The sequence below is a fragment of the Python bivittatus genome, unplaced genomic scaffold, assembly GCF_059951505.1.
Source record: "Python bivittatus isolate LINGU-HERP-01145 unplaced genomic scaffold, Pbiv_v1 ctg000610_np1212, whole genome shotgun sequence".
NCBI classification, from domain to species: Eukaryota; Metazoa; Chordata; class Lepidosauria; order Squamata; family Pythonidae; genus Python; species Python bivittatus.
The window spans coordinates 33,601,359-33,628,887 of record NW_028277088.1 but is presented as its reverse complement, the minus strand read 5'-3'; the positions used below and the strand labels follow the sequence as shown (position 1 = coordinate 33,628,887).

Below are 27,529 nucleotides of genomic sequence, written 5' to 3'. Positions count from 1 at the left end.
TAGGCATGTATACGGACTAAACGTAAAACCAGATTAGAACCTAATTTATAACTGTAGGAGAAGCTATATAGTTAACTGAATTTTACTTGATGTGGAAAACGTCAGCAACAAACTAAAATTTTGTTGTTTCTCATATGTCCTGTGTTCTCTTTAACTATCAGGTTGGAACTGGTTTCAGTTTTACAGGTGATGGGAAAGGATATGCAAAGAACGAAGAAGATGTAGGAAGAGATTTGTATAGGTAAATAAAAGCTGAATGTCTACTTTTTAATTTTTTTTTTAATGAACCAGAACAGGGAGTCCTGCTCACACCTTCTGGGGAGATTTAGAATGTTTACTAGAGTTGTGCAAAGCATTTGAAGCAGTCCTTGAAGCATTAAAGCAGCTGTCCTTTACAAGGCTTTACAAGGCTTTTTCATTGCTTCAGACTATCCCCAGTTGTGCATGTGTGCATCTGTTGGAGCAGCTGTGCATGGACTCTCTCACTGTTACACACACAGAGACAGGCATGGACAGCTTTCAAAGCAGCCATTCAGTCCTTCTTTAGGACATGGCTGTTTTTAATGCTTCAAGGAGTGGTGCTTTGCTCATGCTAACACAGTTGTGAAGGACCTCTTTGAATGAGTTGCGTCGCTCTAATATTTATAGCAAAATTCTTCTTACTTCTTGAGCATTTTTTTCTTCTTCTCATGTTAAAGTAATGATCCACAAGTCTCCTGTTCGGACTGGGTAGCTGGTTTTCAAGGACAAAGAACAAATCTTAAAAATCAAATAAATAAGAGCAGGATTGCAGATGGTGCATGCCACTCCCATCCAGGCTTTAAAAATCTTATGTTCACACATCGCCTGGTTCAAACTGACCTGGTACGCTTCCTTAAGTTTCCTCCCTCACCAAATTCAATCTTGATTCATTCATTAATTAATGTCTTAAATTTGTAAGTTGCATTTTACTGATTGCTTGCACTTAAGCAGGATGGACATAAAGTAATTGAATTCTTTATAGAGCTAGGCAGTAAGGGAGTTGTATATTCACCTGGCACTTGAAAATCAAGATACAAACATCTCTGTACCTGTCCTGTAGTTTTGGCCAATGTCACATCAAAAGACATCATTACTGGGGGTGGGGGGAGTGTACATCTCCAAAAATTGTAACATATTTTCTTTTCTAAGTATAAATGCTGCTCTTTTATGTAATCACAGGTAGATGTCAGATTGTATCTTTGAAGATGCAGCCATTGATTAAATTAGTAAGGCTTCACATTCAAGTGAGTTGTGAGCTTCCACTACAGTTTCTCAGGGTCCGTGTTTTACTGATACTATATCTGTATTTCAGTGCAATTGTTCAGTTTTTCCAGCTTTTTCCTGATTATCAGAAAAATGACTTCTATGCAACAGGGGAAGTAAGTTTATTTTAACGCTTGAACATTTGTTAATTTGTGAGTGTAAAATTCTTCCTCTAGATAATATAAATTAAGGAATATGTTTGTATTACGTTAAAGCAGAAATAGAACTTTCCCATCAATAGAATTGTTGATAGACAGTACAGCAAGATTTCTGGATAGGTAATTTGGTCACTCAGCCAGATTTATTCAAGGTTTGCAGTCTTCTGTTCTAAGTGTATGTGTGATTTCATTGTGCAATCATGCAAGCAAAATTAATAAAGGATATTTAATTAATTGTACTTACATAGCAAAAGGATTAAAGTCTCCCTTATTGAGTGCCACTGATTTATCAGATCTGATCACAGTTGCTTTAATATTGGAGACTCCGTTGCAACTGTCTAAGAGATGGCAATTGCTTTTTTGGGGGGAATAATCAATTCTACTGCAAGAAAGGTAAAGATTATTTGATATGCATTGGATAAAAGTTTTATTAAACTTTCCTGTTAAATCTTTTCCTTGCATGACTTAACCCATCCCTCCCTCCACAAATAAATCTTGCAATGATTTAGAGAGCCCCTAAGTGCTGGAAACTCCAAATGATGTGAAGGATTTTTTAGAGTTGGTGAGAGTTTTTTTAGAGTCGATTACTTTCAAGTGCCTAGCTCCCTTCAACTGACTTCATCAAATTGACTGGGGTGTTTCAATGCTTGAGTGCACATTTACTACAGGTAGTCCTGGACTTACAACCATTCATTCAGTGACCATTCAAAGCTACAATGGTGCTGAATGAAGGGACTTACTCGCTTTATGATTGCATTGCTTAGTGACTGAAATTACGGTCCCAATTGTGGTCGTAAGTCCAGGACTACCTGTACACATTAGTGTTTTGAATTGCATTTTTATATTATTATAATCTGCATGGAGATTTTCACAGGAAGTGTCATGTAAATACTTTAATACATAAATAATACCTTTTTTTAAAAAAAGTAAGCAACTTAAGGCTACCATTTCAAAAGCAGTCTATATGTAAACTGACAGAAATGGTGGAAAGGTAAACAAAATCCAGTGAGGGTATATGTTGGAAAATAACTGTAGACTTTTCTTCTGTCCAACACTGCATTTGTTTGTGTTTTCTAATTCTCAGTATGATGCAGTTTTATTTATTGTGCCCAAGGGACACACAAGATGTTGCTGACATTTGTACCACCTTAATCAGACTGTAGAATAATCTTAAATATCTCCACTTGGAGATGCTCTATTTGAATTGAAATAATACGATATGTTGTGTGCAGAAGCAGCATCTGCTTTATGCTTTCAATTAGAAAGAATGGAAGAAAGTCAGTAATTTTCCCAGTTACCCTCATTGTTAACATTTCAAGATGTGGAGATTTCAATTATTGCTATAGCAAGCTGATGTGCATGTGAACTGGAAGTCAGATTTAGACTTTGTAAAATAATGCAGATACATCCATAAAACAGCCAGCAAGGGGATTGTAAGTAACCTGAAACTCCAGCCCTGTTTCTTGCTTTAAAAGCAAGGATTGAAAACAAGGACTAAGTTATTGTCTTTTTTTTTTTCATTTTTTCAGCCAGAGGTTTATTTTGACTTCTGTGTTTAACCTGGTAACAATGGTCCTAACAAAGAATTTACATTCATTTTTGCAACTGTTGTTTATCAACTTCTTCCAGTAGTGCTTGCATTTGGTTTCAAACTTATCTGTTCACCAGAGAAATAGAAGCTTTTTTTTAATTGCAGACAATTCTATTGATATTTGTCTCTCTAAGACAACTTTCCCCACATCTGAGAATTGTAGTCCCATAACATCTGGGGCAGCATGTTGGATGTAATAGCTCTAAAAATGCATTTTTCTCAGCAGTTTGTGGTTGATACTAATTGCTAACACAAGTGATGTTTTATAGTCAAGAGATACTATTTTCATTGTGTATTTGTTTCTCTGAAGATACAGATTTTGTCTTGATTGGTCTGGCAGGAAACTTTTTTATTAATTTTTGCCAACAGCAACACTTAAAGAAGATGGACGTGGAAATAAGAAAGCTGAAGTTCCTCTATGCCTTTTGCCTCTAGAGACCAAACATCCTTTTGTTTTTGGATTATAAATGTTAAAACGTTGCTTTAAATGTACATCAAATAGTGCAATTATATACATGTCTTCTCAGAGTTACACGCATTTTGCAGACTTGATATAAGCAGAATAGCTTTTGTGAAACAAAAAGCCAGTTTGGTGTAATTGTTAAGGTGTTGGGCTAGAAACTGGGAGACTATGAATTCTAGTCCTCCTTCAGGCATGAAACTGGCTCAATCACTCCCTTTCACCCAAATACGGAAAACAGGAAGAGGGAGCATTATATATGCCACCTTGAGTTGTACAAAATAAAGGCCTGGGCTAAATCTAATAAATAAAGCAAGAGAATTTCCTTTTTTTATTTAACCAAATATGCAATTTTCTGTTGATGCAGTTGACTAAGAAGACATAAAGTGATTACTTAACACAGAACATTCTCATTTTCTGTTTTTGTTTCCTAAGAAACATGCCAGCCCTTAAGATACTGGAGTAAGCAGATATAACGGTCTTTCCTAATGTGATGCTGTTCAGATATTGCCTGGATATTGAGTTTCAGCACATCTGAGGGTCCTTAGGATTGGGGACTGCTAAGGGTCTCAGCTGACTACTTAAGACACAGTATAAGAAATTCTAGTCATACTTGGATAATATAAAAAACCTCTACCTATTAATGATTGCTGAGTATTCAACCATTGTATTACCTTTAGTCTTATGCAGGAAAATATGTGCCGGCCATTGGATATTATATTCATAGCAATAATCCTACAGCAAAGATAAAGATCAACTTCAAGGGTGTTGCCATTGGAGACGGTCTTTGTGACCCTGAAGTGGTATGATTTCCATATTTTTTGTATTCTAAAATTGCAGACCCAAAAAAGAACGCTATCCTGACTAATTTCCAGCCAGTGCAAATGCTTTTAACCTTGATCACACGTTTCTTAATATAAGTTTGTAAATTAGTTACAATTCCACCAAGATCGGCTGCTTAAAAGCCATTGAAACTTTATTACAGTATTAGTAAAGAGTATACGTTCTCAAGCATGCTTTTTGCCTCAGCCAAATGTATTGGTTTTGGTTTGTGCTTTTCAAACTTTTTAATGGCATTTGAAAATGAAAACAGTCTTGATTAATATCATTCATTTTCTTGATCAGATGCTGGGAGGCTATGCAGAATTCTTATATCAAATTGGCTTGGTGGATGAGAAGCAGAGGGTATATGTCCAGAATCAGACTAATCTGGGACAACAATACATCCAGCAGAAGAAATGGAAAGAAGCCTTTGAAGTATGTCACAGAGGCCCACATGCTGGCCTTAGCAATTAAAACCATCTGAACAGAGTAAGGGGTCAGAAGGAAACCAAATGGAGGTCACAAACTTGTTTGCGGCAGCAGCGCAGCAAAAAGAAAACTAATAGGGAGAGAAGTCGTTCTCCAATGTTCCCCAAAGTTTACATTGGACTCCCTTCAAAATTGAGCACTTGAGTGTGTGTTTACATAGGCATCTCTTTTGTGAATTGCTTTAATTTCTTAATGTCAGTGCTTGAATGCCCTAAAGCTTTTTCTTATCTACAGAAATTGGAAGAAAAGCAATGTTGGAACATGTGGGGATGCCTGAACATATCCATCATACCTTTTCTATCCACAAATAACGATTCTAATTTTTTTCAGTCACTTGAAGAAAGGTGAAGGGGTTAGGGTACATAATTATATAATTAACTGACGTGCATCTTGTTGTTGTATCTTGCATTCCAGCAACCTGACGAATGTTGCGCATTTTACAAGATTGTCTTAAAAAAAACCCAAAGAACTTCATTGTTCATTTTAAAATTTCTGCTACACTGATTTTTGCTGATACCATGCAAGCAAGTTTAATCTCTGGAACAGTGTTTCTCAACCTTGGCAGCTTGAGGATGTGTGGACTTCAACTCCCAGAATTCCCCAGCCAGCATGGGGAATTCTGGGAGTTGAAGTTCACACATCTTCAAGTTGCCAAGGTTGAGAAACACTGTTTTGAAATATTAATTTCACTAGCTTCTATTTTACATAAGGGGGAAAAAAGTTTGCTGAAGTAGACTGATAGGCCCACCTCATCCAGCATGTACTTTTCCCAGGGAAAAGAATGCTATTTTCTCTCCAACCTATCTTGGATAGATTTGAATAGGACATTTTTCTTTTCTGACTTGAAATATAGTACTCAGTTGTACCTTGCAGCAAGGAGGGATCTTCCTTTTAGTATTTCTTAGTACAAGTATATTTTATCAGCTTTACTAGCTGTGGCAACTGTAGAACAGTGAACAGTTGACACATTCAACAGTGAAAATGAACATGTTGAACTTATATTGTTTTCTTCCTCAGGTATTTGATACTCTGTTGAATGGTGATAAAACTGGAAGCCCCCCTTATATTCAGACTATTACAGGATGTAGCAACTATTACAACTTCTTGCAGTGCCAAGTAAGTACTCATGAGAAAAGCCAGACATATTGGAAATGTACATGTACATGTTTGGTATATAGACCAAAAAGGATGATAGCAGTGTGATGATGTTCTCCCATTGGGGGAGATGGGTGGCATACAAATTAAATAAATAAATAAATATCAATTAGACCAGATGGTAGTAATAGATGCACTTTTTTCCTGTCTTTGAAGGCTTGCAGGAAAGATCCCTTATTTTTCTTATTCTTTTTTGTAAAGCTAGATATGTGTTTTAAGAGTTTTGCTAGGTCAAGAGGTCAGTGAAGACTATGGCACTGCCAAAGTAACCTGTCTCTTCATCACCATCCTCACCCATTCTTTCTACTTTGGTCTGCAGAAGCCCATTCTTCTTAAGAAGGAGATGACTTTTTTCTTCCAAATCAATGGTCTAATTAGCTATTGGCTAGGTTGTTTACATAGATTTTTCATATTTTAAAGCAGTGTTTCTCAACCTTGGCAACTTTAAGACCTGTGGACTTCAACTCCCAGAATTCTGTTCTAAACCTTTGTACAAGGTACTGAGGGCAAACAGCAGAGAAATCCTGTTGCCAGCACGCCAGATGCTGGATGAATTGGGCCTGTTGGTCTGGTCCTGCAAAATTTTTTCCCCTTATTTAAAAGAACAGCTAGTGAAGTGACATTCCAGACATTAAATTTGTATCAGAACTGATTCAGTCTATTTACATTAATCAGTGAAAAACAAATCTCTTGCATTTTTCTTACCATGTACCATATCTTTTTACAAACTGCTGGCTTTTTCCTTCTTATGAAGTTAATTGATCTGAACATATTAAATTGTTTCATCATTTCAAACTTGAACATGAAGCTGCAAGGTCAATTAATTCAGTTCTCACAGATGTGGTGTTAAGCACACTTGGCTGCAATAAGAAAGAAAAAGAATCATCTGAAATGTAGATGCATAACTTTGTTTTCTTGCTTTCATGAAGTAATTTTGAGTGTGTTCTTTTTCTTTCTCATTTTAATAACAGGAGCCTGCAGATCAGGAATATTTTGGAAACCTGTTGTCATTGCCAAACATAAGGAAATCTATTCATGTTGGAAACTTGACTTTCCATGATGGCTCTATAGTTGAGGAACACTTGATTGAAGATATAATGAAGACAATAAAACCTTGGTTGGCTATTTTAATGGATCATTACAGGGTAAGTAAGATGCCAACCTGAATTTCTTGTCAGTTTTAGAACCTGAAGAAAATCTAGATTATTTATTTATTCTCCAAATTTATTTATTCTCCAAATATTTAACACTATTATGACTCAACACTGTATTTTTGTAGAAGAAAATTGTACTGTTAAAATCTATATATAATTTGGAATTTTGCAAACCCTAAGGCATATTCTTAGACAGTCAATTTTTGTTGTTTTGTTGCATCTATGTTTCAGTGTTCTCAAGGGAGGGGAGATATTCACACAATTCTTTCTGCATTAATTTGCAACAAGTCAGCAATGTAAAAAGGTTTTGTCATGGTTTAGAAGATGGTTATGGCAAGATAGCTATTGTAAACTAAAGGGAATGTTCTTTCTTCCCACATATTATTATTAAGCATTTTAAATAGTGTTGGTGTTAAGTATGCAATGTTTTAAATTTCCTGAGATGATCTATTTATCTTTGTAATTTGCAAAACATATTTCCTGCCAAGAACAAGAGAAACAGTTAAAATATCATCTTCTATCAACATAAAATAAATTTTACAGAATTTATTTACCCCAAGCTACTGTTAATGTGTTGGACTTAGATTGGAGAAGACTTGGATGTGGGCCTCATTAAGCATACAGCTCACTGGTTGGGTTTGGATCAATCATTCTCTCTTAGTCCCATCTATCTTCTAAGAATGTTTTGGTGGGGATAAAATTAGAGGGGCTCTCCATATACACCATCTTGAGTTCTCAGGTTGAAATATAAATGCAAAAAATAAATATCTCTCACTTGTACCTCTACGTTCTTCATACTGTATTATTAAACAATGCAGATTGAATGGGATATAGGCTAGTAAAGCTAAGGATATTGCATGATGTCTACCCTTATAAAGATAATTGTATTAATCCACATATTATTGAGTGTAACAACTGCATGGTTTTTATTGAGGCCACGGAAGATCAAGATTTTTGAGGATTAGCTCCTTCAGAAAAACAGTAGAATTAATTATCTGAGTCAGCTTGGTGAGTGTTACAGAAAAGACTCTTAATCCTACTAGGATGTTTTTAGTAACAAGGAATTAAAATGCACATGTGCTTCCTATGAAAAATTAGTAATATAAAGGATTCTTATCTTGGCTTAAGCTCTAACCATTTGCTGTTAAATCCTGACATACACTATTTTTGGATAAGTTTTAAAAAGAAAGGTAAGTCACATTTGTAGGATGAAGTATGTTCTGGTGTTAATAAAATTCCTCATCCTTTTTTAAATGATGAGCACTCTAATATCTTTATTCTGAATTGGGGATGAACAGTATTTTCCAGCCAAGTGCTGTGCTTGGACTTGAAAGGGGCTGCATTCCCCCCCCCCAAAAAAAGTTGTGGGACCAGGACAAAAAAAAAGTCAAGATGGCAACTATAACTGAAGCCCCTCCCCTTTTTGATATGTGTTAGAAAAGAAGCTGGAAGGATGGGGCTTCAATCACAACTGCCATCTTGAGTGTCTTTATTCCTCTTCAGCAGATGTTCCTGAGTTGAGCATGTCTGTTCTCAGTCTTCTTTTCCATTAGACAGCAAAGCCTAAAGTTCTTAATATTGTGCTGCTGCTTGTGCTGCTTGTTTCTATATAAACTCCAGGGAATAAGTTTCTGTTGTTCTGTAGTCACCCCCCATCCCAACCCCTCTGCCATATTATAGTTTTATATGTTTAGACAGAATTTCATCTGTAGGAAAAGTACAGAATTTTGATTCCAGTTACAGCGAATGTATTCAGTTAATTAAAAATATTAACAAGATATAAAGTATTCCTGGAAAGATGCTTTCTTTTTGTTTAATATATAATTTTTATTAAAGATTTTTAAGAAGGAAGATAAAAACTAATGCAAACTAATATAAAGTAAAAAAGAAAAGAAAAAGAAAGAAAGAAAGAAAGAAATCAAAGAGAAAGCTTAAAAGTGCAAGAAAGGAAAAAAAGGAAAAAAAATAGAAAAGGAAAAAGATACAAAGAAGTAGCTTCCGATCTTCTTTACAGCAGTTATAGGTACAATTATAAATTTACCTCTTACTTTATGGTTACATGGTTATGGTTACTTGTTTCTATAATCTATCCTATCTAATCATCAAAACTCTAAATCGTAAGTTCATTTCTTCCTGTTTTACATAAAAAGTTCATAAGGGGTTTCCAGTCAGCAATAAACATAGATATAGTGGTACCTCGGGATACGAATTTAATCCGTTCCGTGCCTCTGGGCATATCCCGAGTTTGTCGTAACCCGACGCAAATTTCCCCATAGGGTTCAATGTAAATCCGGTTAATCCGTTCCACCCTCCGAATTTGGTCGCGCCCCGAAGCAAATTTTCCCATAAGGTTCAATGTAATTACCGTTAATCCGTTCTGGCATCCACGGACCACGCGTTGGGCGGGAAAACGGCCGGGTGCCGCACGGCGGGGCGGGAAAACGGCCGGGCGCCACGGGGCGGGGTGGGAAAACGGCCGGGCACCGTGCGGCGCGGCGGGAAAATGTCTGCGGACCACGTGTCGGGCGGGAAAATGTCTGCAGACCACGTGTCGGGTGGAAAAATGGCCACGGACCACGTGTCAGGGCGGAAAAATGACCGTACCCTGAGGCGGAGTTTGCACATCGAGGTAAATTTTTGCAGCCGGAGCCGGTCATAACCCGAAAAGTTCATTAGTAGAGGCGTTCGTATCCCGAGGTACCACTGTAATTGTCTTTTCTCTGATCAAAGAAGTCAATTTAGCCACCTCAGCAACTTCCATCACCTTCACCAACCATTCCTCCATTGTGAGTAGTGCCAAATCTTTCTGTCTTTGTATATTCAATAATCTTGCTGCACTAGAAAGATACATTCTGACCTTGTAACAATTTTGGGGGGGTGACATTTTTTTGCCTTTTGTCTTTGTTCTACCTGCTAGCTTTACCTAAGAAAAAAAGCTAAAAAGTTTAAACTTTCTGTCTTTAGTTTTTGTTTTTGTTTTCTTCCTAGCGTTTTTCCCATAGGTGCAGGGCCCGCTGTTTTGGATCAACCAAATGCTGATCCATTGGTTGCAACAGAAATTGACCGACCGACCGACCGACTTGTTGCCCGAGCCTGACATCGTGGGCTGAGAGGGAGTGACTGGCCCAAAGTCACCCAGCCGGCTTTCATGCCTATGGCAGGACTAGAACTCTCAGTCTCCTGGTTTCTAGCCTGATGCCTTAACCACTAGACCAAACTGGGTCTCTTTAAACTTTCCATCTCTGTATTTTAAATTTAAAGGAAAAGTTTAGTTAATCCCTTGTATACAAAGCTAACAATGGAGTGGGAGACATTAGGCTTTTAGATCCTTATTCCTTTCTTGCACAATATCTTGTCACTTTTAATGCAGTTAAGGCTCATCCCAGCCTCTGTAATTATAATAATCCTGAATACCAAGACTGATATTATGACCTCTGAGGGCAATTTAAGTCAGTTTAGAGTGAGATCAGTGCTTCCATAATAGGAAGTGGTGTAAAAATATTTTTAAAAACATTTGAAAATAGTAATATTCTAGAATTAATAGGTGGCAGGGGCTTGAAATGCATGTTGTGGTTGGAAGAGTGTGCAGATGCTGCTTGCTAACACCCTGGTAGGAGAGGTTTTTCTTCGCTTATGGACCTAATTCCTGAAGATGGTTAAGACTGTAACTTGTTGGGATGATTGGACTCCTGCTCTAAACTCAGCCATCAGAAATTGTACATCTTGGAAACCACTTCATTATTTAGGCTTCTGCTTCCTAGTTTTGTGTCTTGGATTCCTCTGTGCTAGATCACCTAGAAGATGCCAAGTTGTTGGTTTTTTTACAGGCTAAGATTTCATTCTGCAACAGTACAAGTTTTTGCTGCTATATTATGCAAACGTATGATTCAAATGGTTGATGTACTGTTATCGGCTAAACGTCTTGACCACCCAAACATTGCTTTTCACTATACAAATTATTAAAAATACACAACAAATCAAAATAAAACAATAAAAACATCACAATAGGTATAAAATCAAGAGTAATAATAATGCATGGAATTGATTAAATCACAATACAGTAAAATGAACCACAAAGACTCACAGAGAATTTGTTTGTTTTGAGCTTTACTTGTTTTTTTTTTACTTATATTTGACTTTCAGGTTCTCTTATATAGTGGGCAACTTGATATCATTGTGGCAGCTCCACTGACTGAACGATTTCTGCCTACTGTGCCATGGGCCAAGATGAAAGAATACAAAAATGCTGAGAGAATTGTATGGCGAATATATGATAAAGATCCTGAAGTTGCAGGCTATGTACGCCAAGTGGATGAATTCTATCAGGTGAGATGAGACATTTCCTAAGAAAAACAAAGTATAGGTTAACTGTGACACAGTAGGAGGACAGCCATGTTAGTCTATTATAGCAAAAAATCAGGAGTCCAGTAGCAGCTTTTTAGACTAACACATTTTATTAAAAGGCATAAGCTTTTCTGAGTGTATCACCTTGTCACTTACCTGGCAACTTGGGGGAAGAGAATTAGAAGAGAATGTTAAGTATCAGAAAGAAAGAAAAAGAGATAAATTTTTTAAAAAGCATTAGAAGAGAATAAATGTAGCTCATAGTTGAACTGTGGAGTCCTTGGTGCTCTCTGAGCTTGGTTGTTTGCTTGCAGACATTTCATTACCTGACTGGCTAACATCAGCAGTGGTAGTGAGTGTGGGGTTTGTTTCCTGTTAATATAAAAAAAGCATGTCAAGAATAAAAAATGTCATAATGTCTGAACAGAATAAGAGAAAGAATGGATGACCTCCTCGGTCTGTAGTCATATGCCCTCAGTTGGTGACCCTGAAAATAATTCACCTCTTGGTTATTTATCCTGTCATAGGAATACCAACAAATTACTTTATTCCCAGGAATTTCTCTAAAATAAATTCACGTGAGGAACAAGTAGTCCTCGTTTACCAACCACAATTGGGACCAGGAACTTGGTCGTTAAGTGGTCACTAAGTGAAATCACGACTGTCCTTATGAACTTAGTTTAGGTTTCCTTTGCTTTACAGACCTGCAAGGGTTGTAAATGTGAGGATTGGTCGTAAAGTTACTTTTTCATCACCGTCATAACGTGAACGGTCACTAAACAAGGACTACCTGTAAAGTGTGCCAAAGTGAGATACTGTGCCACTTCTTTCATTGCATGTGATTGAGTCTAGTCTAATTTTAGGTGAAAGCATTTTTCTCCCACACTGTGGACTATGCATTTATTAACATTACAAGCACTGAGCACAGTAATTTTAGAGGCGGACCTAAGATATGCACTCTTCTCTATCCCAGTCTGGCTGGTGATGTGGGAAGCAGCAAGATTTACCAAATCTTCATTCTATCCCTGCTCCACTAGGGTGGACAATGGATCAGAATTACTGTTGTTAGTTCTAGATAAAAGTATGATATGCTTGCTTGCTTCCCCCATGAAACAGCCACAAACAGGTTAACATATTATTCTGCATTGGCTTGTTACAAACAATTACATTCTCCGTCAGCAATACAAATTCTTACAAATATATTCTGCTCTTACTGATATTCTTCAGGCACTTAATTAAAGTATGGCTACTGCAGGCCTAATATCAAAACCTTTCCATTCTTCTAATTTGTATTTTTCAGCTAAGTTTAAAATACAGCATCTTTGCTATTTCATAAGGAAACATTTAGTATTAGTTTATACTAAAAATCTTAAGCTTTGAAAAACTTCACCACCACATGACCGTAATATAAAAAATGTGCTAGTATGCAGTGGCTCTATATAAAGTAAATAATGAAGTATTCAGTTTCAGTACAATGAAATAATTTTGTTTATTGAATTAGCCAAAGTGAATGCATTAAAAGGAATCAAAACTCCACTTAAAATCACATTTATTTAATATTATAAAAAGATCACAAATACAAGTTAGTATTAGTCTGAGGTTGACAGTTAATAAAATAAACCTATGCATAAAATACACTGATAAAACCAACTAAAAAGCATCTAAAGAGTCTCTCCATCACAAAATTACTTCTCCTTGGGTTAAAACACTATTTTTCTCTACCATTCCACTATTTAATTTTTTTAAAGTAATGCCTTACTATTCAGGATAATTTTGCATACAGAATAAGTCCATGCAAAAGGCTGGCTCACATATGTTCCTTACTTCTGTGCATTTGGAAGGAGGAGTAATCCAAGGTTCCATTTTGCATCTGATAATTCCTAGCCATATAATGGTTTCAAATAAATTACCTCGTTAAGCAAGCCAACTAAGCCATCCAAAGCTAATTGGAGTTTGCTTTAAACTATAATTCCTGATTCGTTCATAAAAATGTGGTTATGAATTCAATAAAGTAAAACTGCTAATTGATTCCTCCTCTTAGCCACATGAGAACAGAGGGGAGGGGAACAAGGTAAACTGCAGTTTTTACTCTGACTCATTCTGCTAATAATGTACATAATCTTAAATCTAGGTTTGCGATTTGATGTCTCCAGCCATTTGTGCATTCGTTGGGTCTTTGTGCAAAGTATAGTTCAGTATTTAAAATGGATTACTTACTCTCATTCAAGAGAGTTATGTTAATTAGATAAAATATAATTTCAAGAGTTATTTTAGTATTTTGGAATTCTTTATACATTCTTATTTACAGCTTCATTAAAAATGTCTTAGTCTTCAAAAGGCTCTAAGTATCCTCCATTTTTATTATTTGAATGATACTGAAAACCATCAACCATCAGACACTTTAGTTAGAAGCTGCCTGATTTGTGGGTGTCTTAAATGTCCTTGTTCCTCTCAATGTTTTGTCTCATTAATATGTTCTCTCTTCCTCCATGGGCCTCTTAGTTTTTTCTTTCTTCTTTCAGTTGTCAAGCCTAACAATTTCACAATATTTTTCTGTTTGTATAAGAATTCTCATAGGAGTTCAGGTCCTCACCACACACACTGCTGTGGCATTTAATAACTTCCCAGCTAGGATGGGGTGTGTGTGTTTGTGTGTATCATTCAATGGGACTGTGGAAGACAGCACTGGAAGTCAACTCAAGACAGCTCGCACAAGTGGCCATCAAGTGCGGCATACACCAAGTGTTTATATAATAAACAACACTGTCCCCACTGCTATTCTGCATAGGCTTGAACCCCCTAAGCCAGATAATCACAAGGACTGGATACGGATACAAATTCAAGAGTGGAACTACCATCAGCCACCTCCTCTACATGGATGACATCAAGCTGTATGCTAAAAGTGAACGAGACATCGACTCTCTGATCTACTTGACACGGATCTACAGTGAGGACATTGGGACGTTATTTGGACTGGAGACGTGTGGCCGGATGGTAGCAAAGAGAGGAAAGGTAGTTCAGACTGATGGGGTGGAACTACCAGCAGGCCACATAGCACACATACAGAACAGCTACAAGTACCTTGGTATTCCACAGTCACATGGGAACCATGAGGAGGAGGCAAGGAAGACAGCAACATCCAAGTACCACCAAAGGATAAGACAGGTCCTGAAGAGCCAGCTCAATGGGAAGAACAAGATCCATGCCATCACATCTGATCCTGCCAGATTCTGCCGGTATAGTGAGCTGGCCAGAGGAGGACATGGAAGCTGCTGATGTGAAGACCTGCAAGCTCCTCACAACGTATGGAGGTTTTCACCTCAAGTCCAAAACCCAGAGACTGTACACCAGCCAGAAAGAGGGCGGGCAGGGTCTGGTGAGTGTCAAAACTACTGTCCTGGATGAAACCCAGAACATCAGTAAGATGGCACCCAAAAATGAGCTGCTGAGAGAATGCCTGAAGCAGCAGATACAGGAGGAAGTTCAAGCAGAGGAAGTGCCATGGCAAGACAAGACACTGCATGGGATGTACCATCAATGGATAGCTAAGGTGGCTGACATTGGGAAAGCCTACCAGTAGGTGGAAAGGGCTGGACTAAAAGACAGCACTGAGGCACTGATCATAGCAGCAAAGGAACAGGCACTAAGCACCAGATCCATAGAAACGGGTCTACCACACTAGACGTGACCCAAGGTGTAGACTGTGCAGAGAGGCCTCAGAAACAGTCCAACACATAGTGGCAAGGTATAAGATGCAGGCAGGAACATCATACACTGAACGGCAGAACCAAGTAGCTGGGATTGTGTATAGGAACATCTGCACGGTGTATGGGCTAGACCCTTCCAAGTCCAGATGGGAGATTCCACAGAAGATCCTGTGGGACCTCCAGATCCAGATGGAGAGGCAGGTACTGGCCAGTCAAGCAGACGTCGTGGTAGTAGACAAGGACAAGAAGACAGCGGTGCTGATAGATATAGCGGTGCCAAGTGACAGCAACAGGAGTATGAGAAGCTGGAGAAGTACCAGGGTGTGAAAGAAGAACTAGAGAGGATGTGGAAAGTAAAGGCCAAAGTGGTCCCAGTAGTGGTAGGAGCACTCCGGACTGTGACTCCTAAACTGGGAGAGTGGCTCTAACAGATTCCAGGAACAACATCAGAGTTCTCTGTCCAGAAGAGTGCAGTGCTAGAACCAGTAAGATAATGCACAGAACCCTCAAACTCCCAGGCCTCTGGTAGAGGACTCGAGATTGAGGAAGGCACATACACCCATAGGGGTGAGAGGTTTTGTTTTTTTTTTTTTAATAAGAATAAATAAGGTATATGCTCATATAATCTTTTAATTCAAGTGTATGGGGGAAAAACGTATTGTGTATTTCTAGGTCAAGTCTGGAAAGGAGTTTGTCTAGAGGTGTCATATGATCTGCCTTTGGAGTAGATAATTTTCTTTCATCCAGACCAGCCCATAAACTAAGCAGGGTTATATTCAGGGACATATGACAAGAAGATGCATGAACTTAAAATGCTGGTATTCACAGCCCTTTGTTTTCTTGAAGCTGAATGATCAGAGAGCACCCTGAAATGTTACAGCTGTTGCCTTCTTTTTCTTCAAACACCAAGGTCAAAGAGGAAGTGGGTAAATGTAAGCAAAGGCTTTGAGTTCTACTGTTACTTTCTGGTTGTGCACAAATACCATTTGGAATTGAGTTCTATGGACTCCTGTTCATTTTTCCTTTTCCCACTCTTTCCCCAGTTCTGTATATTCCTGGGCAGAAAAGAGGAAAAAACCATCCACCTAGTCTTTTTTTCAGAAAGTGTATGCATGTCTGTGGAACTTCAGCTTCTGCAGTTCCACTGAAGCTCGAATGACTTTGCAGACATTTGCAAGATGTTTAGCAGCATCTACTCATAGCTGTCAGTCAATTGCAGAATAGAAGGTCTATCTTGAAGGATTAGAATAGAGGTCAAAATGATTCCAGAGTAAAAATAAAGGGAATTTGATGGCTGCAGTTTTAAAAAACGAAGTGATTGCTTCTTATGGTGTGTGTTTCTAAATCTGATTCAAGTGAAGGGACAGATCATCAGCCAGTTGTTGTTTAAGCTACTTATGTGTGTTTTGAATGGATTGTTATAAACCATAGTGAGTATTTATTGATTTGGCAGTATACAAGTTGAATGAATGAATGTGTGTTAGACTTGAACTCCTCTTCCTTGTGAAACTTTAGATTTCACTGTGTCCCTTTTCCTATATGTCAATCCCATTTTCATTTGATATGCTTGTGTCTGATTATGCAGTGTTAAATGAAGAGAAGAAAGAAACTTGGGCATACTGGAATCACACATTAGATTAGGCCATAGTTTGATTTGTCTGGTGATGTAACAGCACAGTACGTGTAACAAGACACTGTGATCGGTAAACCATGGTTTATGGTTTTGTATTACATGTGGAACCAGCCAGTTGTTACTAATGCGATTGAGAGTGGTTTTATGGCTTGTTGTGGTTAAATTTGTAACATAAATTATAGGATCTATAGGTTGCTGTTTAAGTATCTGCTTTGCATGCACAAAGTTGCTTTACAAGGATCACGTAGTAGGTAGTATCTGAGATTCTAGAATAGAGTTCCAATAATGGACGTACAAATGAAACTAGTTGATGTCTCAATACTTAAAGGGGATATACAAGTATCAAATCAGAAAAGCGATTTGGATAACCTTTGCTTACTGGATGTACAAAAGAGGTTATTAAAGTCCTGAAGGATTCTTTCAGAAGGGACAAAAAAAAGGATAACCTTTTCTTATTGGATGTGCACAAGAGGTCTGTTAAAGTCTTGAAAGATTCTCTGAGAAGGGACCAAAAAAAATGAAAAGAAATCAATTTCTTGGACATTATTTGAAGGGTTAAAAATCAAAAGTACAGGGAAGGAATACAGGGTTGGCTTATTTGATTAAGGTTAAAATAGATAAGTTGTTATTTCTTGTAAGCCTTACTGGAATTTTGCTGATAAGGAATGAATGATGGGGCTTTTGGATTTTAAGAGATGAGATATAGGTGAACAGAGTATTTGTTGTACTTTAAGAGATGGTGATAAGTTACTAAAATCGTCTATCCTTATGATGAAGGGGAAGTTACTTTTTTTTTCTTTTCTATATTTTTTAAAAAACTTTTTTTTCTTATATTTTGTAGCATGTATTAGTTTTTATCTTCTCTATTTGTAATCTTTAATAAAATTATTTGAAAAAAATAAAATTAAAGGTATATTCTAAAGTCACTTGTTAAACCATCACCTTTCAATTAGTTTTATGTTCCATGCCCTATGGCAATCAGTTGTCAAGACAGAAGCTTGACTTCTTTGTTTTAAAGGCTGCCAACTTTGTTGATTGGCATCAAGAAATATCCTCTCTAGAGTAATTTGAACTCACTGATCCTTTCCAGAAGAATTTAAAATTATTTTTAAACCTTTATTAATATGGTTATTAATATGATGTATGAATCCAGTCTGTGAGTCTATGAATAAGCTGGGGGTTATATTTACAGCACAAGAATAATATAGCTAGCAAAATTAAATAATGATATTAGATGAATAAATAGTTTATTTCAGTCTTTAAAATGTAGTTATTTTCCAGTAGTTAAAATGAAATCAGCTGGGAGAGATGCTTTGGAGATTATGTTCTTGTCCTTTTTTTTTTTTTTGTATCCGTCACACTCTTATAAACACTTTTATGTATTTACAATATAAAGTAAATTGGGCTACCAGGGGAGATATGGCAAACTGAAGACAGCTATGCAAAAGTGGAGTCAATGACTGCAGCAAAGACCAAGGAACCGGTGAGTAGACCAGTTCCTTGGAATCTTTTCAGATAAGGAGAGGACAGGAGGTTGCCCACATGTGCTCTGGATGGCTGTTCCTCACGAGAAGACTGCAGGACAGTGGTTTTCCACAGGTTTGAGTGCTGGGAGACTATGGGATTAGTTATCTTGCTTGCAACCGCAGCAGAGACTTTTAAAGGACACTAAGTTCACAAACCTCACTTTCTAATCACTTTCGGAAATTGCTCATTAACTATTTCTAAGCTGTTAGAGACCTTCAGAATGACAACTTGGAAAACGCCAGGTGAGTCTGTCTTCAATCATGAATGAAAGAAAATTTTAATGATAAGCTTAAGAATTTAAAGAATCTGAAATAAACAGTAGAAAGCTAAACGAGTTTGATCTTAGAAGTTATAAATTGACAAAGGGTCCTGATAAAATTGGAATACTGAAACTTTTACAATAAAATTTTGGAATTATTTATAAAGTACAAACAGCTTCTTGTGGGAAATAGATCCTGTTTAAGTTTTTACAAGACACAAGGATAAATAATTTTATTATTTCAAAAACTCGATACCAGAGGTGTCTGAAGATTTTAGGTAGAGGAAGGATATACAGGCCTGTAAGATGATGCAAAACGTTATGACAATAAAAATACTGAAGGAGACTTTTGAAGAATGGAAACAGAAAATAATAGCTACAATATTAACAATGTCAGTAACGATGTCTCCCCTTCATGGATCACTGCCTTGTCGTGGCGAAGGGGCTTCTGTAACTCAGTGAAGCCATGAGCTATATTGTGCAGGGTCACCCAAGATGGACAGGTCATGACAGAGAGTTCTGACAAAATGTGGTCCACTTGAGAAGGAAATGGCAACCCACTCCAGTATCCTTGCCAAGAAAACCCCATGGACAATGTCAAAAGGCTAAAAGATATGACACCGGAAGAGGAGCCCCTCAGGTCGGAAGGTGTCCAACATGCTACTGGGGAAGAGCGGAGGGCAATTCCAAGTAGCTCCAGAAAGAATGAAGCAGCTGGGCCAAAGCTGAAAGGATGTTCAACTGTGGATGTATCTGGAAGTGAAAAGAAGGTCCAATGCTGTAAAGAACAATATTGTATAGGTACCTGGGATGTAAGATCTGTGAACCAAGGCAAGCTGGATGTGGTCAAACACGAGATGACAAGATTGAACATCGACATCTTGGGAATCAGCGAATTGAAATGGACGGGAATGGGTGAATTCAATTCAGGTGACCATTATATCTTCTACTGTGGGCAAGAAACCCTTAGAAGAAATGGAGTAGCACTCATAGTCAGTAAGAAAGTGGGAAAGGCAGTAATGGGGTACAACATCAAAAACGACAGAATGATCTCAGTGCAAATCCAAGGCAAACCATTCAACATCACAGTAATCCAAGTCTATGCCCCAACCACTGATGCTGAAGAAGCTGAAGTTGGCCGGTTCTTTGAAGACCTACAACACCACCTAGAACTAGCACCAAAAAAAGATGTCCTTTTCATCATAGCGGATTGGAATGCTAAAGTAGGAAGTCAAGGAGTAATTGGAATAACAGGCAAGTTTGGCCTTGGAGTACAAAATGAAGCAGGGCAAAGGCTAATAGAGTTCTGTCAAGAGAACAAGCTAGTCATAGCAAACACTTTTCCAACAACACAAGAGATGACTCTACAAGTGGACATCACCAGATGGTCAATACCGAAACCAGATTGATTATATACTTTGCAGCCAAAGATGGAGAAGCTCTATACAGGCAGCAAAAACAAGACCAGGAGCTGACTGTGGCTCAGATCATGAGCTTCTTACTGCAAAATTTAGGCTTAAATTGAAGAACGTAGGGAAAACCACTAGACCACTCAGGTATGACTTAGATCATATTCCTTGTGAGTACACAGTGAAGGTGATGAATAGATTTAGGGGATTAGATTTGGTAGACAGAGTGCCTGAAGAACTATGGATGGAGGTCCGCAATATTGTACTGGAGGCAGCAAATAAAACCATCCCAAAGAAAAAGAAATGTAAGAAACCAAAATGGCTACCTGATGAGGCTTTACAAATAGCTGTGGAAAGAAGGAATGCAAAAAGCAAGGGAAAGATATAAGCAACTGAATGCAGATTTCCAGAGAATAGCAAGGAGAGATAAGGCCTTCTTAAATGAACAATGCAAAGAAATCGAGGAAAACAATAGAATGGGGAAGACTAGAGATCTCTTCAAGAAAATTGGAGATATCAAAGAAACATTTAGTGCAAAGATGGGCATGATAAAGGACAAAAAAGGCAGGGACCTAACAGAAGCAGAAGAGATTAAGAAGAGGTGGCAAGAATACACAGAAGAACTATACAAGAAAGATCTTAATGTCCCTGATGTCCATGCTGGTGTGGTCACTGACCTTGAACCAGACATCCTAGAGAGTGAAGTCAAGTGGGCCTTAGGAAGCATTACTAACAACAAAGGTAGTGGAGATGACAGTATTCCAGCTGAGTTATTTAAAATACTAAAAGATGATGCTGTTAAAGTGCTGCACTCAATATGCCAGCAAGTTTGGAAAACGCAACAGTAGCCACGGGATTGGAGAAGGTCAGTTTACATTCCAATTCCAAAGAAGGGCAATGCCAAAGAATGCTCAAACTATCGCACAATTGCACTCATTTCACATGCTAGCAAGGTTATGCTCAAAATCCTACAAGCTAGGCTTTAGCAGTACCTGAACCAAGAACTACCGGATGTACAAGCTGGGTTTCAAAGAGGCAGAGGAACTAGAGATCAAATTGCCAACATTTGCTGGATCATGGAGAAAACATGAGAGTTCCAGAAAAACATCTACTTCTGCTTCATTGACTATGCAAAAGCCTTTGATTGTGTGGATCACAACAAACTCTGGCAAATTCTTAAAGAGATGATGGTACCAGACCATCTTACCTGTCTCCTGAGAAATCTGTATGCGGGCCAAGAAGCAACAATTAGAACCGGTCATGGAACAACCGATTGGTTCAAAATAGAGAAAGGAGTATGACAAGGCTGTATACTGTCACCCTCCTTATTTAACTTATATGCAGAGTACATCATGAGAAATGCCAGGCTGGAAGAATCACAAGCCGGAATTAAGATTGCAGGGAGAAACAACAACCTCAGATATGCAGATGATACCACCCTAGTGGCAGAAAGTGAAGAAGAACTAAAGAGCCTCTTGATGAGGGTGAAAGAGGAGAGTGCGAAAGCTGGCTTGAAACTCAACATTAAAAAAACTAAGATCATGGCATCTGGACCCATCAATTCCTGGCAAATAGAAGGGGTAGAAATGGAAGCAGTAACAGACTTCATTTATTTGGGCTCCAAGATCACCGCAGACGGAGACTGCAACCATGAAATTAAAAGACGCTTGCTCCTTGGGAGGAAAGCTATGGCAAACCTAGATAGCATATTAAAAAGCAGAGACGTCACCTTGCCGACAAAGATCCGCATAGTCAAAGCTGTGGTTTTTCCAGTAGTAATGTATGGCTGTGAGAGCTGGATCATAAAGAAGGCTGAGCGCCGAAGAATTGATGCCTTTGAACTGTGGTGCTGGAGAAGACTCTTAAGAGTCCCCTGGACTGCTAGGAGGTCAAACCAGTCAATCTTAAAGGAAATCAACCCTGACTGCTCATTGGAAGGATTGATAATGAAGCTCAAGCTCAGATACTTTGGTCACCTAATGCAAAGAGAGGACTCTTTGGAAAAGACCCTGATGCTGGGAAAGATTGAAGGCAAACGGAGAAGAGGATGGCAGAGGATGAGATGGTTAGATAGCATCACTGAAACAATAGCATGAAACTGAGCCAACTCAGGGAGGCAGTGAAGGACAGGAAGCCCTGGTGCGATATGGTTCATGGGGTCATGAAGAGTTGGACACGACTTAACGACTGAACAACAACAAAATGATGTCTGCTTCTATGGATAGACTATGTCCAAAAGATGTTATTGAAGAAAGGACAAATGTAGAACAAATGACAAGATAGAGATACTGAAAGTGGATTTACAATTGACAGGCCAAGATAATGACTTAGAAAATGATGTTTCACTGGATCTACAAAAGAAACTGGCTGAGGTTTTAAAATTTAAAGGAGAAATACAAATGACAAACTAAGAGAGTGACCTGGATAATTTTTTACTATTGGATTTACAAAAGAAGTTTGTTAAAGCCTTGAAGAACTTTGTGCAATGAGACAAAGAAGAAATGAAGAGAATTCAAATCCTATGACAATATTTGAATGAACTAAAGATTAAGACTGTTAGAAGTAAAAAGAAGGAATATAAAGTTGGTTTAGTTGATCAGGGTTAAAACAAGATACAGTGGTACCTCGGGATACGAACTTAATCCGTTCCGTGACTCTGGTTGCAACTCGAGTTGGTCTCAAGTCGAGGTAAAGTTTCTCATAAGGTTCAATGTAAATCCGGTTAATCCGTTCCGCCCTCCGAATTTGGTCGCAACCCGAGGCAAATTTCCCCATAGGGTTCAATGTAAATCCGGTTAATCCGTTCCACCCCCCCGCCCGAATTTGGTCGCAACCCGAGGCAATTTTCTCTTCAGAGCCTTACTCCTGCCAAGCCTGCTCTGCATTTTCTTTGGAGCCATGCTAACACGCATACCAAAACCTTCGCAAAACACCACAAAACACACCACAAGCCTCACCGAACGTCTCCTTGCTACCGTGACCTCGCCCACAGGAAGCCGCGACCACGTGCCAGCAGGGAAAATGGCTGCGGATCCGGTTTGTAAGTCGAGGCGAGTTTGTAACCCGAGGTAAATTTTTCCTGCCGAAGCTGGTCGTAACCCGAAATGTTCATTAGTAGAGGCGTTCATAACCCGAGGTACCACTGTACGTTGTTACTTCTGGCTACCCTTTATTGACTTTCTACTGATACCAGGATTGAAAAGATGTTTATGGATTTGTTTATAGATAAGAAATGGGATGAAGAGATAAATGTTTGTAACTTTAGAGAGGGTGAACTTGTTTATACTTGTGATGAAGGTTGAAAGTAACTTCTTTATATATTTATTTTCTCTTTATTATATTCTTTTCTCTTCTCTTTTCTTCTCTCTTTTTCCTTGGACTTTTTACTCCTCTCTATTATCTTTCTTTAAGTTTAGTTTGTATTAGATTTTACTATTACAATAAAAATTCTTAATAAAAATTAAGAATTTTTATTATTAAAAAATTATTACACAGACACGCACACACAATATAAAGGGAGATTTAATTCTGCTTGTGAAGCAAAAAGTCACATTTTGGTAGAAAGATTCGGTAAAGATTAAACAGGGCTTCTAACATTGCTTCTAAACAGGGCTTCGGCATTGTTCAGTATTGCTGAAACATTATTTGTTCATAGAAATTTGTAATAGTTAACATAGGAACAAGAATACCGCCACCACTCTGAACTGTAGTTTCTACTTTATTTTTGTTAATGCACATCCCATGATAATTTTGCTTACTGCACCTGCATTTTAATATGTGCTGGAGCATTTTTCCGCCCACTCCTTTGGGATATCTCTAATTTGTTTTTTTATATGTAATTCTATAGGTCATTGTTCGAGGAGGAGGACACATCTTGCCTTATGACCAACCTGAAAGAGCCTTGGATATGATGGATAGATTTATCACAGGAAAAGGATGGAAGCGAAGTGGATATGGAAAATAAAACTTGAATGTTGAAATCCTTTGGAAAGTCTCCTCAAGAGATTGCATTGACCAATACACATCAGAGGAACTGATGTTTAGAAGTATTTTGAGGTGTTTTTTTTTCCCCTTTGAAAAATCTGTTTTGATCTGTAAATAAGCCATTCACCCAACTTGATTTTCTTCTCAAAATAAATGTCACACCTCTCTCTCTCCCTCCCTCCCTCGGCCTGATCAGCAGAATCCAAACTAGATGATCCTTAATGGCCATTTCCAACATTTCCATTCTATTTTGTGAAATGGTGTGCATGAGAACCAGCAGCATCCACGAAGGGAGGGTCAAAGTGATGCAAGCAGTGTTGTGACGCAAGCCCTACCCTTTTTCTACATGTATTATATCGCATGCAAGCTCCAAGGAATGCCTTGTGGCACATGGGAATCATGGATTTTAACAGCAATTGCCTTTTTTTTTTTTTTGCTTATCTCTAGATACTACAGTACAAATCAAAGTGAGCTGTGGATTTTTTGGTGGTTGTATTTTGCTTCAAATGTGAGTCCTTTATCTCCATGTGAATCTTAGTTGAGGGAATGATGGAGAAGTGTAAAAAAATATTTTTTCTATTCTGCCTAGGGGACATGCAACAGAACCTGTAGAATAAATTTCCAGTACAAGCTGGGTTCAGATAAGAAATACTGCTTTCACGCTGAGATTGTTAAGCAGTTATTTTATTTAAGCATTTAGTGCAACTGTAAAGTTAAAAGCATATAAGCACATAATATGATTTTTAATTGAATGTTTTTATGAAAGCGGGGGCAATAGAATAAGAAAAAACTTTAAAAAACATTTATCAGCAAGTGAGTTGCACCAAACCCAATGGATTTTTCTTCCAATTAAGAATGACTGAATTACTAAAGTATAATCTTATGTAAACTTATTGGAAAGTATTTGTTACTGAACTATATAAGACCTACTTCTATATGAACAAGGATAGGATTGTGTTGCACGTGTTTCTCCCTGAACTAAGTGAAAGATGGTAGACTAGAACTAGAGAGATCCAAGATCAAATCCACCTTCAGAAGTGGCTAGACATTGCTCTGTCACCACCTCTCAGCACAACCTATACCACAAGCTGCTTGTAGCAGAAATTGGGGGAAAAGCTTTACATACATTGTTTTGAACTCATGGAGGGAAGGTTGGATATAAATCTAGCAAATAAATGAAAGATAATAAATATATGATCAGATGTCTACCTTCGTGTTTGTTTACATACCTTCCAGCAAATTAGTTTTGCAATTTCATCTTACCATTTAAAACTTGAATGCTACAATAAATATGAACAACTTTAGTAGGCTATATCCTTGACTAAATTGGACAGGCATAGTCTTTACACTGATCACTAGCAATTCACATTTCAGATTTAATTAAGTCAGCTAGGAGATTGACTCAGCCCTCATAATCCAGGCTGTTTTTCTGCATGAACCTTTTTTTCCTTAACAGAATTCTTTGATGGGGAAAGAGAAAAAGAAGATAAAAGAATTGGTGGGAAAGAACATACTAATTACAAGAGGAAACTAAAATTCTGTGAAGGAGGCAGGCCGATTATATTATAAAACTTGTCTGGAATCATGTTATTTAAGAAATTAACATGAAAATAGTGGTCTCAAATATGTAATTATTTGTACCGTTGGATTTAACTGTTGGTTTCAATAGTTATAATCATATTTAGCCATACTCACATTTTTGGAGCATATTGAACAATAACAATGAAAAAGCAGCATATAGCATTTTTTACTTCATCAAAATGTACATTTATGAGATGACAGGAATTTTATCTCAATTTTTTTCCATGTATGGATCGAATACTTCTGCCAGGCATCTGTTCAGCAGTCCAGAAAAAGGGCAGACAGTTTAAAATGCTATACAAACGTCCTTCCTTAATGGAAAATGGACTAAAAAGCATCTGAATGGGTGATATGTAACACCCAGGGAAACTCGGTTCATGCTAAATCATGTGTTCACTGTGGTTAGTTAAATAGAGAATAAAGTTGGGTTTATCCTGTAGCTAAACCCCATTATAGCTTAGTGAGATGTGTGAAACCAGTGATAAGAGGAGTAGTCATATATGGTTCTACCCTAGACTAAAAATGCTACAAACAGACCATGCTACCATCTGAAGTAAATAGTGAATCAGGACACATGTAAAATTCTGCAGAGAGAGAGAGAGAGAAATGTAAACCTTGGGTGGGTTGGCACCCTCCAAGTTGTACTTAAATATTTTTTATTGGCTATGTCCCCATAGCAACCAGTCTGGGAAAGAGTGAGCCTTATCCCCATTCCTAGCATCTAGCTCTAGTGTCCACAACATCAAATTCCAGTTGTGTCTTCTGGCCTGAGACAGGTGACTTCTATTTAAACTTCCAGGAAGAAATGGCTAGTGGAACCTGAGGAGTCAGCCCAAGTGGGAGTCCTGCCTTTGGGCACCGTAGCTGTCGTCTTCCTGCTCTTGTTACTGGCAGCCACCAACCCACTGCAAGTGACAGAATCCACAGAGAAGAGCATCAGCAGCCACTGCTGCCAGACTGTTGCTTCCACTCAACCTGTGCCCTATTACTAAGTTGGTTGCTTTGTATCCATTTGACCAGTGTTTTTCAAACCTGGCAACTCCCATGCTGGCTAGGGAATTCCGTGAGTTGAAGTCCACACATCTTAAAGTTGCCAGGTTTGAAAAACACTGCATTTGACCCCTTCTGAGAGAGGAAGTGAAACTTCCTCTTCCTTGCCATCAGCTCTTCTCTTTTCTGTGATTGCCCTTCTTTTGTTCAGCCTTCCAAAACAAGGCCACAAATGACACCTCTTCTGCCAGCATTGTATACAAAGGGAACAGAGTCTGCAGGAACTACTAAGTGGGAGGAGTGAAGCGGAGGACTGGCAGCATCAAAGCAACTTGTCATTAGTAGGATTTGGGAAACTAAATGACTGCAGGACAGAGGGGTACGCACTTGTTTCATCATGGGTACTTTTAGCTACCAAGAATCTGCAATATCTTAAATAGTTCGTGTTTTGGTTTTCTATTTTGATTCTGGCGGTTATATCTTTCCTCTCCTGTCAATTTTACCACTACTTTTACTCTGTAAGTGAAGCAGATATGGGGATTCTGAGCCATCTGTTTCTCTAAATTCAGGTCTTAAGTAGCTTCTGGTTCATTGTAAATAATGAACAAATGTAAAGAATACTCAAGTGTTCTGGCACACCATTATTTTTAATATATTCCACATTCTGGCATGAATTGTACAATCAGAGGCCTTGCTGAAGTACAGTAACTAAAGCAAAGGGAAGCCATTTCCTGAAATTCTTATGCTTGAGAATTTATGGAATGGAATGGAAACGCTCGTGTTCATTTGGCATTTCTATCACCATGCATAGCTCTTTTCCCCTTTGTAAGAAATTAAGCAAAACGTGGCATGCGTGAAGAATTTGTGGAATGGTTTGATAATTTACAAAACTGAACCACTGAACACTTCCCCACCAAGCAGAGCCTGTGTGTGTATGAGAGAGAGAGAAGAGGGTGCACATGATGAAAGCATCGTGCCATTG

General features: G+C 38.1%; 1 protein-coding gene across 4 annotated transcripts in view; it reads left to right on the top strand.

The window, feature by feature from the left end:
* CPVL (carboxypeptidase vitellogenic like) overlaps positions 1-25,173 on the top strand; it is a 43,035-nt gene extending 17,862 nt beyond the window's left edge. For all 4 annotated transcript variants that reach the window (XM_025170078.2, XM_007433555.4, XM_007433553.4 and 1 more), the window contains 8 exons: positions 162-241; positions 1,334-1,400; positions 4,174-4,296; positions 4,619-4,750; positions 5,822-5,920; positions 6,931-7,104; positions 11,257-11,439; positions 23,840-25,173. In XM_025170078.2, the coding sequence (XP_025025846.1) occupies positions 162-241; positions 1,334-1,400; positions 4,174-4,296; positions 4,619-4,750; positions 5,822-5,920; positions 6,931-7,104; positions 11,257-11,439; positions 23,840-23,956 (975 nt within the window). In that variant the 3' untranslated portion in view covers positions 23,957-25,173. The remainder of the gene's footprint in view (positions 1-161; positions 242-1,333; positions 1,401-4,173; positions 4,297-4,618; positions 4,751-5,821; positions 5,921-6,930; positions 7,105-11,256; positions 11,440-23,839) is intronic.
* Positions 25,174-27,529: the final 2,356 nt, after the last annotated feature.